This window comes from Pan paniscus, chromosome 16, assembly GCF_029289425.2.
Source record: "Pan paniscus chromosome 16, NHGRI_mPanPan1-v2.0_pri, whole genome shotgun sequence".
Taxonomy (NCBI): Eukaryota; Metazoa; Chordata; class Mammalia; order Primates; family Hominidae; genus Pan; species Pan paniscus.
The window spans coordinates 53501448-53514244 of NC_073265.2; the positions used below are offsets into that span (position 1 = coordinate 53501448).

General features: G+C 39.1%; 1 protein-coding gene across 35 annotated transcripts in view; it reads right to left on the minus strand.

Moving 5' to 3' along the window:
* CSNK1G1 (casein kinase 1 gamma 1) overlaps positions 1 to 12797 on the minus strand; it is a 207738-nt gene that overhangs the window by 81641 nt on the left and 113300 nt on the right. For all 35 annotated transcript variants that reach the window (XM_055098296.2, XM_055098291.2, XM_055098307.2 and 32 more), the window contains one exon: positions 5566 to 5635. In XM_055098296.2, the coding sequence (XP_054954271.1) occupies positions 5566 to 5635 (70 nt within the window). The remainder of the gene's footprint in view (positions 1 to 5565; positions 5636 to 12797) is intronic.

Here is a 12797-nt window from a genome sequence, read left to right on the forward strand (position 1 = left end):
GGAGGATGAAGAGAGCTTGGTTAATGGGTACAAACATACAGTTAGAAGCAATAAATTCTAGTGTTGATAGCACAGCAGAGTGACTATAGTTAACAATAATTTATTGTATATTTCAAAATAGCCAGAAGAGTAGATTTGAAATGTTCCCAACACAAAGAAATGGTAAATGTTTGAGGTAATGAGTAGCTTAACCACCCTGACTTGATAATTACACATAGATATGCATGTATCAAAATATCACATATATCCCATAAATAGGTATATTATGTATCAATTTTAAAAATGAACCGCCTACTAGGTATTTAACAAGTTAACTGGCTTTCTCTGCCCAATGAGATTTTGTTTTGACTACTGCATTTGTGAAGTTTCAATTGGGTTCTTGTTAAGGCTGGACACAGTGGTTCATGCCTGTGATCCCAGCACTTTGGGCAGCCAAGGTGAGAGGATCACCTGGGGCCAAGAGTTCAAGACCAGCCTGGTCAACATAGTGAGACTCCGTCCCTACAAAAAACTAAAAATATTAGCCAGCTATGGTGCATTGCACCTGTAGTCCCAGCTACTTGGGAGGCTGAGGCGGGAGGATCACTAGAGCCAAAGAATTTGAGGCTGCAGCGAGCTACGATTGCACCACTACACTCTAGCCTCAGAATCAGAGCAAGAGTCCGTCTCTTTAAAAAAAAAAGGGGAGGGGGGGGAGGAATCTTGTCATTTTTTAATTTGAGGATTAGCTTCTCCTTTATAAGAGAGCCAAATCAGAAGAGTCACTAGATTACAATAGCTGCTGGGAAGCCAGGATATGACAGCCTAGACTTAGAAATTTCAGGTTATGTCAGAGACCTCCATTTTCCTGTCACTTACTGCAAAGAATCCTATTATCCTGCCGTTTACCTACCCTCTAAACCCTCAATCCTCTTTCATTTGCTCTGGTCCTTGCTGACTCATCCCCTCCCTCCCTTTTTCCTCCCACTTCAGCTGCATGCTTGGTTCTGGCTTATTCATCTTCTAGTCAATTAACGAACATATACCACGCTGTTGTCATGTGGTCAGCTATGGAGTCATTCTCATACTGTCACTCTTCCTAATACGGATCTGTTTCGGCCACAGACTCTTTCATATCTCTGCCCCAAACCTCTCATCCACCAAATCTTGTTCCTGTGTGCTAGAATACAAGCAAAACTGAGAGCTATGCTGGAAAAAAGATTTATGGATTGGAAAATTTTTAAATTGATAATGTATGTATCTTCCTAAGTAAAAGACCCTAAGGAAATACTGAAACCTAAAATCATTCCCATAAAAAGAAAAGAAATTAAAACTTGCCTATGGTGACCATAATACAATTAACATAACATTGATGATTGAAGAAAATAAGAAAAATAGTTATAAGATTTTACAATTTGGTTTCTATAAGAAATGAAAAAATGATAGCTAACAGGAAAATAAAATGCTTATTCTCAGTTTCAAGGTTCTCATGGTCCCCTTTACTTTCTTCCCTGATTATCTTGGAGATATCAATTCTTAAGCATTAAGTCTTGAAAATCTTGGTGGTAAAACTGTAATCAAGAAACAAAGCTTGAAAAGTGTGACCACTCAGTAGAAAACAAAGTGGAATGGAAGAGAAAGAGTTAGAGATCACACAAGGAAAAGCAGAGACAATGTGGAAGACCTCCAACCAGAACCACATTCACAATTACCCAGTGCTGTCATTTTTGTTCTATCTCTACATAATTAGAGAATTGGTATGAATTTCTAGATCAGGTCATCAATGTGAAACTGGGGTCCAAAAGGCCAAGGTAATGATTAAGAGTTGGGTACTGAAGAAAATGGTCATAGTCCCAGGACAACAAAAAGTTCCTATTTTAGGAATTTAATGTCTCAAGCTCTGGATATCACAGCAATAGGTATTCTTTAAATTCATAATCAATCATTTTTCCCAAATAATTTCATACATTTATTTTATAAGCAATGATTAATTCACTGAACAAACCTAAGTCACAATGGGCTTTTTGTTTAAGTATTCGTTGTCAGGAAATCCAAATATTTTATAATTCACTGGACAGTAATGAACAATGACAGACAAAACACTAGTGAGTAAAAACACTAATTATGTTACTGTGGTCTTTGTGTGGCTTTGGCACAAAAGGTTGTTTATTTACAATGCTGCAACATCACCTTGGTAATGAAAAGAGTGGCATATGTGCACTGGCTGCTCAAATATTAACTACCAATGAGTCATACTTGCAGCTGAGAACTTACTCTGAAAAAATAGGGGGAGGAATGCTGTGCCTCTAAGTTAAAAACAAGCTCTGGTGTTCATGCTCACATTTACAAGGACACATGGTGAAATCTTGTCTATTTTCTTGTCAATTGATCTTCTTTCAAAATAAATTTCCTTTTTTTAACCCTCACAAGGAATATTTTTATTAATAACACTGGTAAAAATCTAAAAAGGCAAGCTTATTAAATCTTTCTAACTTCTTTCTGCCACTGAACTACTTACTGACTGCTATGTGACAGAATGACATCACACCAGGCCTTAAGATACGCTTGAGATACAAGGGTAAAGAAGACACAAGGCTTGTTTTCAAGGAGCTTATAATCTTATGGCAGGGAGTGGGGAGAGTGGGACCAATATGCAATTACAATAAAAAAATAGTCAATGCCTAATCATCAATAGGATAATATAATCAGGATTTTAAAAATATCCCAATGTTCTTCCTCATCTGGACTCTGGAAAAAATAAAATAAAAAATATGGCCAGGCACGGCGGCTCACGTCTGTAATCCCAGCACTCAGAGAGGGCGAGGCGGGCAGATCACGAGGTCAGGAGCTCAAGACCATCCTGGCCAACATGGTGAAACCCCGTCTCTACTAAAAACAAAACAAAAAATTGGCCAGGCGTGGTGGCTCACGCCTGTAATCCCAGCACTTTGGGAGGCCGAGGCAGGCGGATCGCGAGGTCAGGAGATTGAGACCATCCTGGCTAACATGGTGAAACCCCGTCTCTACTAAAATTACAAAAAAAAACTAGCTGGGCATGGTGGCGGGCGCCTGTAGTCCCAGCTACTCGGGAGGCTGAGGAGGAGAATGGCGTGAACCCGGGAAGCGGAAGTTGCAGTGAGCCGAGATAGTGCCACTGCACTCCAGCCTGGTGACATAGCAAGACTCCATCTAAATTTTAAAAATAATAAATATATAAATAAGTGGCAAACTTGGGCCTAATATGAAGAACTTCAAATACACTGGACTTTCCCACGTTAAATTAGCCTGAAGAGTGGTGAACTCTATGATTAGAACTAAGTAGTCAAGCCGATTTAGATGACTATAAGAAAATCCTAAAAGCAATTCTTACACTAGCGGGTAGGGGTAGCAAGGGGATTTGAAACAGAAAACTAAAGCACTTCCTAACTTGGAAAAGTCTGCAGCTACCTTGTTAGTTGCAGGCAAGGGTATTAAGATGATGCCCACTGCAGCTATTTTAGAAGTAGTGGGTGATCTCAAGAAGCAGAAAAGAGGCCAGTAGTCACCACTGAACTGCATATAAGACCTAGAAGGCTTTGTGACCTTTACATGTTTGTTAGAAAAGGTACTGGGAGACAGACCAACGATGGCCAGCCTACCTGACTATGAGTCAACAGTTGGCCTAACCAGTACAACAGAGCCCTCCTATTCCCACTCATGACAATGATGGATGTACCAGTCTCAGAGATTCCAGTTTTTCCTTGCTGCTTAAGTGAAAAGCAATTTGTATAGTCACCTTTCCTCTAATGCCCTCCCTGTTTACTCCTCGTTTTCAGTGCACAGAGAATGCTGAAACTTCAAGAGCTTGCAATTTTCTGTATTTGGGAAGAGTACCAACCCAGCAGCACAGATGTTATTCCTACCTAACAAATACATTAGATTTTTTTTGGCTCTATATTGAAAAGGGAAGATTGGTCTGATTTGGTGGATCTATTTGAAAGGGCTTACAGAGGAAATCCTGAAAACTGGCCTGTCCACTTCCCCACTTAAACTTCTAAGCTGGACTGGATTAAGCATGTTTTTACCTGACCCTTAGATTTATGAGACATATACAAACATGCTTATCATAAATGGGCTGTGACAGTCTTTTCCCTAAAACTTATGAAACCTAGAATAACTTAACAACATTATAAAACCAGGAATGTAAGAGGAACAACAATTAAAATGTAGTCCTGGGGCATCTGGGAAGATAAGCCTCAAGTTATGTATACACCCTGTGAACTCAGTTGCCAGTCTTATATCTTATGCCAAAAACACTCCAATCAATTAACAAATATATACTGAGAGGCTACTGTGAGCAAGAATTCATATTAAGTTCAATGAAAGACAAGTCCATTGTGGGCTCCCTGGGTTATGACTATAGCTGATTATTGCTATAGTCAGGGTATAATAAAACTTGAATAACACACAATGACTCATATAATTCTAAATATTTTAGGATGCAGAACTCAAATTCCTTCAGTAGTACCTTCATAGGGTTACTTGAAATAGAAACCAACAGTATGATGGCTCATGCCTGTAATCCCAGCATTTTGGGAGGCTGAAGGCAGGAGGATCACTCGAGCCCAGGAGTTCAAGACCAGCCTGGGCAACATGGCAAAACCCCATCTCTACTAAAAATACAGAAAATTAGCCTGGTGTGGTGGTGCATGCCTACAGTACCAGCTACTCAGGAGGCTGAGGCAGGAGAACTGCTTGAGCCTAGAAGGTCCAGGCTGCAGTGAGCCGTGATCGTGCCACTGCACTCCAGTCTGGGTGATGGGAGTGAGACCCTGTCTCCAAAACAAGAAAGAAAGAAAGAAAAAAAAAAAATAGAAACCGAGCTTTAGTCATTCACATAAAACCTGTCACAGTGAAGGGGGCATAAAGCAGAGGAAATTCTACTAATGTCAAATAGTGAAAATAGCTCTGAAAGATTTCATCTTCTGAGAGACTTGTCCCTACAGGTAAACATTAGCAAAACATTTTTCTGGAAGCCAGTAAGATATTTGAGAAATTAGAGCTTTTAGGTAAAAACAAACATTTTTTAAAGTGATTAACTTAATTTTTAAAAATTGCCGAAGGTCATAGGTTATTACAATCATATGGATAGCTCTTGCAAATTAATGAGGACAATGGATAAAATGACGGTGCTGTAGTATTTCAGAATGTATATTTTAGTATGTCTTCAAAACAGATAAACCATCTCAGTGTGGTAAAGTATATTTTGCAAATTACCAACATTTCCTCCTTTCTTTTGGTATAAGTAAAGAAAAGAGAATGAACTGCTGAAAAGCAAATCCTTCACACTATGAGTATTTGACAAGTGGAAGGCATCTGCAGGTTGTTCTGTGGGCATAGTCATAGCAACACAGTTCCCCTGTCAACTCAACTCCAGGAACCAGAGCGCAAGTAGCTTTGTGGTTGACTATGTTTATTTACCTATCCGGCAAGCAGGGGAGATAGATGGTTTGGTAAAAAGGGTAAACCAGACAAAAAAATTTGTATATTTTAGGGCTTCCAGCTAAGATACATACTAAGTAAGTGGAGAGAAAAGACTTGACTTACCTGCACTGCCAAGCTGTTTATAAAATCTGTACTCTAAATGAAGCTGTGGAGCACGTGATTTTATTGGTTCCTGAAATCCAAAAAGAAAAACTGTGATCAGATTTAAACAAATGGGATTTTTCCATTCTTAAATTTTTGGAGTAAACGAGGGCTAAGATCACCCAATGTTTTAGAGATAATATCCATATATAAGAGCCTCTTCTAACCACAATTGGTCTTGGACAGTATAGCTAAGAGAAGATGAAGGTGAATTACATACAAGTCCTTCCATGGATAGTTAAATAAAAATAGACTTTGCATGAGCTATCATTCAAGGATATCTTTCTTGCAATGAAATATTCTCCTGGAATGTATTCTGCCAGGAAACTTGATGCCAAACCTTTAAATAAAAAAATACCAGAATGTATTTCCTGCTTGTTTTGTTCAGAATTTTGGGTGGTTCATGGTTTTATTATTTTTAGAAAAATAAGGCATGCTCAGAAGAAAATTCAAATATACAAAAATTAGGAAGAAAGTAAAAATCATCTGTGATCCTGTCACTTTAAAGAGAGGCACTATTAACATTTTAGTGAATGTCTTTCAAAGTATTTATTTATCTATGTATGTATTAATATATATAATATAGACTAATGAACTTAATTTTATATAAATGAGATTATAATATATTTGCTGTTCATTAATGTGCTATTGAATTCAACAATGTAATAACATATTCCCATGGCGGTAAATAAACGTGTATAATTTCTTTTTTTTTTTTAAGACAGGGTCTTGCACACTGCAGTCGAAACCTCCCAGGCTCAAGTCATCCTCCTATCTTAGCCTTCCGAGTGGCTGGGACCACAAGTGTGTGCCACCACTCACAGCTAATTTTTAATTTTTTGTAGAGATAGGATCTTACTATGCTGCCTAGGCTGGTCCCAAATTCCTGGGCTCACTCCCACTTCAGCCACCCAAAGTGCTGTGGGATTATAGGCATAAGCCACTGCACCTGGCTTATATTATTTTTAATGGTTTGAGTATTGCCCTGTATGTGGATATGTGTTTATGTATGTATGTATACACACCCTCCCCATAATTTTTGGACACGTGAACTGTTTTCATTTTCCAATATTATGAACAATGCTTTTAGGATCATCCTTATGTATATTTCTTTTTAAACTATTGAGAATTAAATATTGTAAATGCAATTAAAATATGTAACTTCCATCAATGTGGTGTTCAAGTTTCCAAAAATGGAGTTTTCTAAAAACCTCAGAGATAAAGCAGCCAAACAACCATACTTTGCTCTATACCAATTGAGCAACTGGCTGGCTGATTATTCTAAACTGACAGTGTACTGGGCAACTGGCTAACAAGAAAACCAAACATTACCCTAAACACATTATAATCTCTCTTTAAAACCTCAACAGTAGCTGACATGGTGGCTCATGTCTGCCAACCCAGCACTTTCAGAGGCTGAGGCAGGAGGATCACTGGAGACCAGGAGTTTAAGACCAGCCTGGGCAACACAGCAAAACCTCATCTTTACAAATAAATAAATAAAATAGGATGGGCATGGTGGCTCATGCCTGTAATCCCAGCACTTTGGGAGGCTGAGACGGCAGAACTGTTTGAGCCCAGGAGTTCGAGACCAGCCTGGGCAACATAGGGAGACCTTGTCTCTACCAAAAATTAAAAAATTAGCCTGGCAGGGAGGCACGCTCCTGTAGTCCCAGCTACTCAGGAGGATGAGGTGGGAGGATTGCTTGAGTCCCAGAGATCAAGACTGCAGGGAGCTGTGATTGTGCCACTGTACTCCAGCCTGGGCGACAGAGTCAGACCTTGTCTCAATCAATCAATAAATAAAATAAAGCTCAACATCTGCACACCCATTAGGATGGCTATTATCAAAAACAGAAAAATAACAAGTGTTGATGAGGATGTGGAGAAACTGGAACCCTTGTGCACTGCTGATGGGAATGCAAAATGGTGCGACCGCTCTGGAAAATGGCATGGCAATTTTTCAAAAAATTAAACACAGAATCATTATGATTTACAATTCTATTTCTGGATAGATGCTCCAAAGAAGTGAAAGCAGGAACTCAGATTTATTTGTACATCCATGTTTATAGCATTATTATGCACAATAACTAAAAGGTGGAAGCGACGTAAGTGTGCATAATTGGATGAATGGATAAACAAAATTGGGTATATACATAGGGTGAAGTATTATTCAACCTTAAAAAGGAAATTCTGACACATGCTACAACACGGGCAAACCTTGAGGACATTATGCTCAGTGAAATAAGCCAGTTACAACGGACAAATATTGAATGAGTCTACTTAATATTAAGTACCTAGTAGCCAGGCGCGGTGGCTCACGCCTGTAATCCTAGCACTTTGGGAGGCTGAGGCGGGTGGATTGCCTGAGCTCAGGAGTTCGAGACCAGCCTGGGCAACACGGTGAAACCCCGTCTCTACTAAAATACAAAAAATGAGCCAGGAGTGTCAGCGTGCGCCTGTAGTCCCAGCTACTCAGGAGGCTGAGGCAGGAGAATTGCTTGAACCCGGCAGGTGGATACTGCAGCAAGCCTAGATCGCACCACTGCACTCCAGCCTGGGCGACAGAGCAAGACTCCGTCTCCAAAAAAACAAACAATAAAAAAAATTAAGTATCTAGTGTAGTCAAATTCATAGAGACAGACAGAATGGTGGTTGCCAAGGGGTTGGTGGGAGGGGAGAATGAGGAGTTAGTGTTTAACAGATACAAAATTTCAGTTAGGGAAGATGAAAAAGTTCTGGAGATGGATGGTGGTGATGGTTGTACACCAATGTAAATGTACTTAATGCCATTGAACTTTTTTTTTTTTTTTTTTTTTTGAGACGGAGTTTCACTCTTGTTGCCCAGGCTGGAGTGCAATGGCACGATATTGGCTCACCACGACCTCCACCTCCTGGGTTCAGCGATTTTCCTGCCTCAGCCTCCCAAGTAGCTGGGATTACAGGTATGCACCACCACACCTGGCTAATTTTTGTATTTTTAGTAGAGATGGGGTTTCTGCATGTTGGTCAGGCTGGTATCAAACCCCTGACCTCAGGTGATCCACCTGCTTTGGCCTCCCAAAGTGCTGGGATTACAGGTGTGAGCCACTGCACCTGGCCAATGCCACTGAACTTTAAAAAATTGTTATAATGGTAAATTCTGGATATCATCTCTTATTAGATAATATTATTTTCTCCTATTCCTTTCCATGGGTTGCCCTTTTTAGAATTCTGTTGACAGTGTGCAAAAGTTTTAAATTTTGCTGAAGTCCAACTTAGCTAGTTTTTTTCTTTTGTTGTCTGTGATTTTGGTGTCATATCCAAGAAATCACTGCCAAATCCAATGTCATGAAGCTTTTCCCATGTGTATTCTAGTAAAATATTATAGTTTCAATCTTACATTTAGGTCTTTGATCCACTCTGAATTAATTGTTGAATACAATGTAAAGTAAGAATCCAACTTCACTGTTATGTGGGTATCCAGTTTTTCTGGCATCATTTGTTGAAAAGACTGTCCTTTCCCCCAATGAGTAGTTATTTGTCCTTTTTTTCTTTTTTCTTTTGAGATGGAATCTTACTCTGTCACCCAGGCTGGAGTGCAATGGCACAATCTCAGCTCACTGCAACCTCCATCTCCCGGGTTCAAGCAATTCTTCTGCCTCAGCCTCCCAAGTAGCTGGGACTACAGATGCACACCACCACACTCGGCTAATTTTTGTATTTTTAGTAGAGACGAGGTTTTACCATATTGGCCAGGCTGGTCGCAAACTCCTGACCTCGTAATCCACCCACCTCGGCCTCCCAAAGTCCTGAGATTACAGGCATGAGCCACCGCACCCAGCCTATTTGTCTTATGTTTAAGATAGACTCCAAGGAAGGAGATTCCATAACTTCCCTCGACAATTCATGCTGATGTTGAACAAGTTTCATGGTTTGGAACACTTTTATATTATACTCAAATCTCACTACTGAAACTTAAGCCTATTTTTCTTAAGTCCTCAGCAAAAAAATAAAAAAGCTCCTCAATAACCACAAATACTATTAAGTAGCTCTCTTCAAATAACAAAACTTTCTTTTCTCAGGCTTTCCTAGACTTTCTTTTCTTAGGCAAAGTAATTTCAAATTCCTTTCACCTTTCCTCATTGGTCCTAGTTTTTAATTCTTTGATCATCTTTGAAGGCTCTTTCCTGAATCCACTTGAAGTTTTCTGCATTTTTCTTAAGATATAGAATCCATTAATCAAAGAATTCAGAAGTTTCTCCGAAGTTGTCTAGTCTATCCCTCTGCTTCTAGGAAGATTTTCTCTAAATCAATTCAGGCCAGACTGGAATGTTTGTATCTGTAGGAAGCGCTATGAAGAAAGAACTCATATCCTTGTTTGAGTATAAAATCAGCAATCATTAGAGTTGGACTTCAAGTGTCTCAAGACTTTCAGTAAAAAGAAAAGTACATAAGACTAATTATACTGTAGAGTCCCTTTCTTATTTATCTCTTCAGATAGAGAGGTATCATATCACTCTTGTGTCTCCATTTGGTTGCAGATATTCCACTGAATCACTATCAAAGCAGCCAGGTATAGAATTTTTCCATTAGCAAAATAACTAAGAATTCACAAGGAACCAAACAGAAACAGTGATGACAAATCAACATGGAACTAGAAGTTGATCAAAACACTAGAAAAGGGACTATTCTTTCCAGAGAAATCGCTTTTGGATTCTGACAAACCACAGAGGCAATGAATTTTAAAAACCACACATCCTTCCTCAAATATTATACTCTCAATCTTCATGCTGGAAAGCATAATAGAAAATATTCAATCTGACGTTGGGTAGCCAAGCTAGTAAATTAAAAATGCAAAACTAGTTCAAGGGTTGAAAGGCATACACATCACATATATTCAGACATGAGGGTCTTATTATGAAGACTGAGAGAATTACACACTTCAGCCAACTCCTTAGCACATGGCCATAGCCTGCTCAGCCAACTGGGCTTCAAGGTGCTTTTCTGGAAGCACTATAAGTAGAAGGCATTGCAAAACTCAGTCTACAGACTACAGAAGGCAGCCATATTAGCAGCACAGGAGATTTTTTTTTAAACCCAACTGTTAGAAAACCTCTGTTAAAAAGAACCCTAGAAATGTGGGTGATGGATAAAGGAGGGGCTCATTGCACTATTTTGTTTACTTTGTGTACGATTTTTTAAAGGTTTTTAGAAATCTAAGAAATCTAAGAAAAAAGAGTCCACAATGAAGATCCAAACAAAGTACAACAGAAACAGCAGCAGCAGAGCTTCCTTGCATTTCTGTGCCAGATGCTGATTACATTTCCATAGAGGGCTGTGCATTTGCCAGAATATTTACCATATTCTGGAAAATATATGCCTGCCTAAAATCCTAAACAAACAGCAGACAGCTACCTTATAGGAGTGTAGTGCTTAAGGCAAATTGACCATTACAATCCAAAGAGCTCAATTACTGCCTTCATATCTTCCTTTGGAGAACAGAAGCCCAAAAGCAAGAATGAAAGCCTGTAGACAAAATTGTTATCCTCTAAAATGGCTTTGAGACTTATTTGAAAGAGAAATGCGGTACTGAGTCACACCATACTAGATTGTAAGAGTTCCATTTTTAGCTTTAAATAGTGGCCATACAAAGCAGAATAAAAGTTTTTAAAAAGGAAATGAAATGTAACGATCAATCATGTCAACAATATGTTATGTAAGCTTATCTATACAGGTTGATTGGTATAACCTGGCAGAAGAAATCAAGATGAAAGAACTGTCCCTAACAGAAAGCCTAACAAATATGTAGTAATGTAGCAAATTTTTAAAGTGTTTTACTTTGTTCTCTTAGAAGTCCCAAATAATCAAAGATTATTCCAACTTATCAGAATAATAAAACAGAAAAAGTAAAAAAAGCAGGTGTACTAGAGAACACTTTTAAGAATAACCAAATTCCTATAAATTAAAAAATATGGTTAATATTATTTTTTTGAGACAGGGTATCACTCTGTCACCCAGGCTGAGTGCAGAGGTGCAAGCAATCTCAGCTCACTGCAGTCTCGACTTCCTGGGCTCAGGTGACTTCTTCCACATCAGCCTCCAAAGTAGTGGGGACTATAGGTGTGTGCCAGCATACCTGACTAATTTTTTGTATTTTTTGTAGAGACAGGGTTTTGCCTTGTTGCCCAGGCTGGTCTTGAACTTCTGGGCTCAAGCGATCTGCCTGCCTTGGCTTCCTAAAGTGCTTGGATTACAGGCATGAGCCACTGTGTCTGTTCGGTTAATCCTCTAATATTCAATCTAAGAGGATATTTGACCTGCATTGTTACATGTATTACCTCTCTTCCTGCTCCCATCTATCCAACAAGAGTTCCAAGTCAAAATACAAAAATACTTGGTTTCCTAGAAGGTACCTGCTGCTCTAAGCCCTGCTCCCTGTCCGCCCACCCCTTTGTAGGGAAACAAATCTGGTAACTGTCAGTTCCTCACAAGACAACCCTAACTCCTCCACAAGCAAGCTGGATGAGAAGAACAACCAATCACAGAACAAGTGTGGATGTGGTAAGTGCAATTCATTAGAAAATAACAATGCCAGGCGTGGTGGCTCACGCCTGTAATCCCAGCACTTTGGGAGGCCGAGCTGGGCAACATGATGAAATCCCATCTCTACAAAAAATACAAAATTAGCCAGGTGTGGTGGCATGTAGTCTGTAGTCCCAGCTACTTAGGAGGCAGACTGAAGTGGGAAGATTGCTTGAGCCCAGGAGGCGGAGGTTGCAGTGAGCCAAGACCACATCACTGCACTCCAGCCTGGGCAACACTGTGAGACCCTGTCTCCAAAAAAAAAAAAAAAAAAAAAAGAAAAAGAAAAGAAAAGAATAGCATAGATTTCCTTCAATTTCCTTCAACCATTAACTCCTCTGGCTTCCAACTAATAAAACAAAGCTACCTGTAAATCCTGGGACACTTACTATGAGGACAAACACAGAGTTTCAGTGAAACTAGTCATATGAAACATTTCACATGAAAAAATGGTTTTGTTATCAACCTTAAATATAAGATAAAGAATTCTGTCTTTTAAAATTATTAGTCCTCAAAAATAATAAAATTATTACTTTTTTTAATAGGATATAATTTTCTATGACTAGTTTAGTTATTCACAAGGTTAGTACTAATATACCAATTGACTTCTTTGCTTCTAATATGACCAT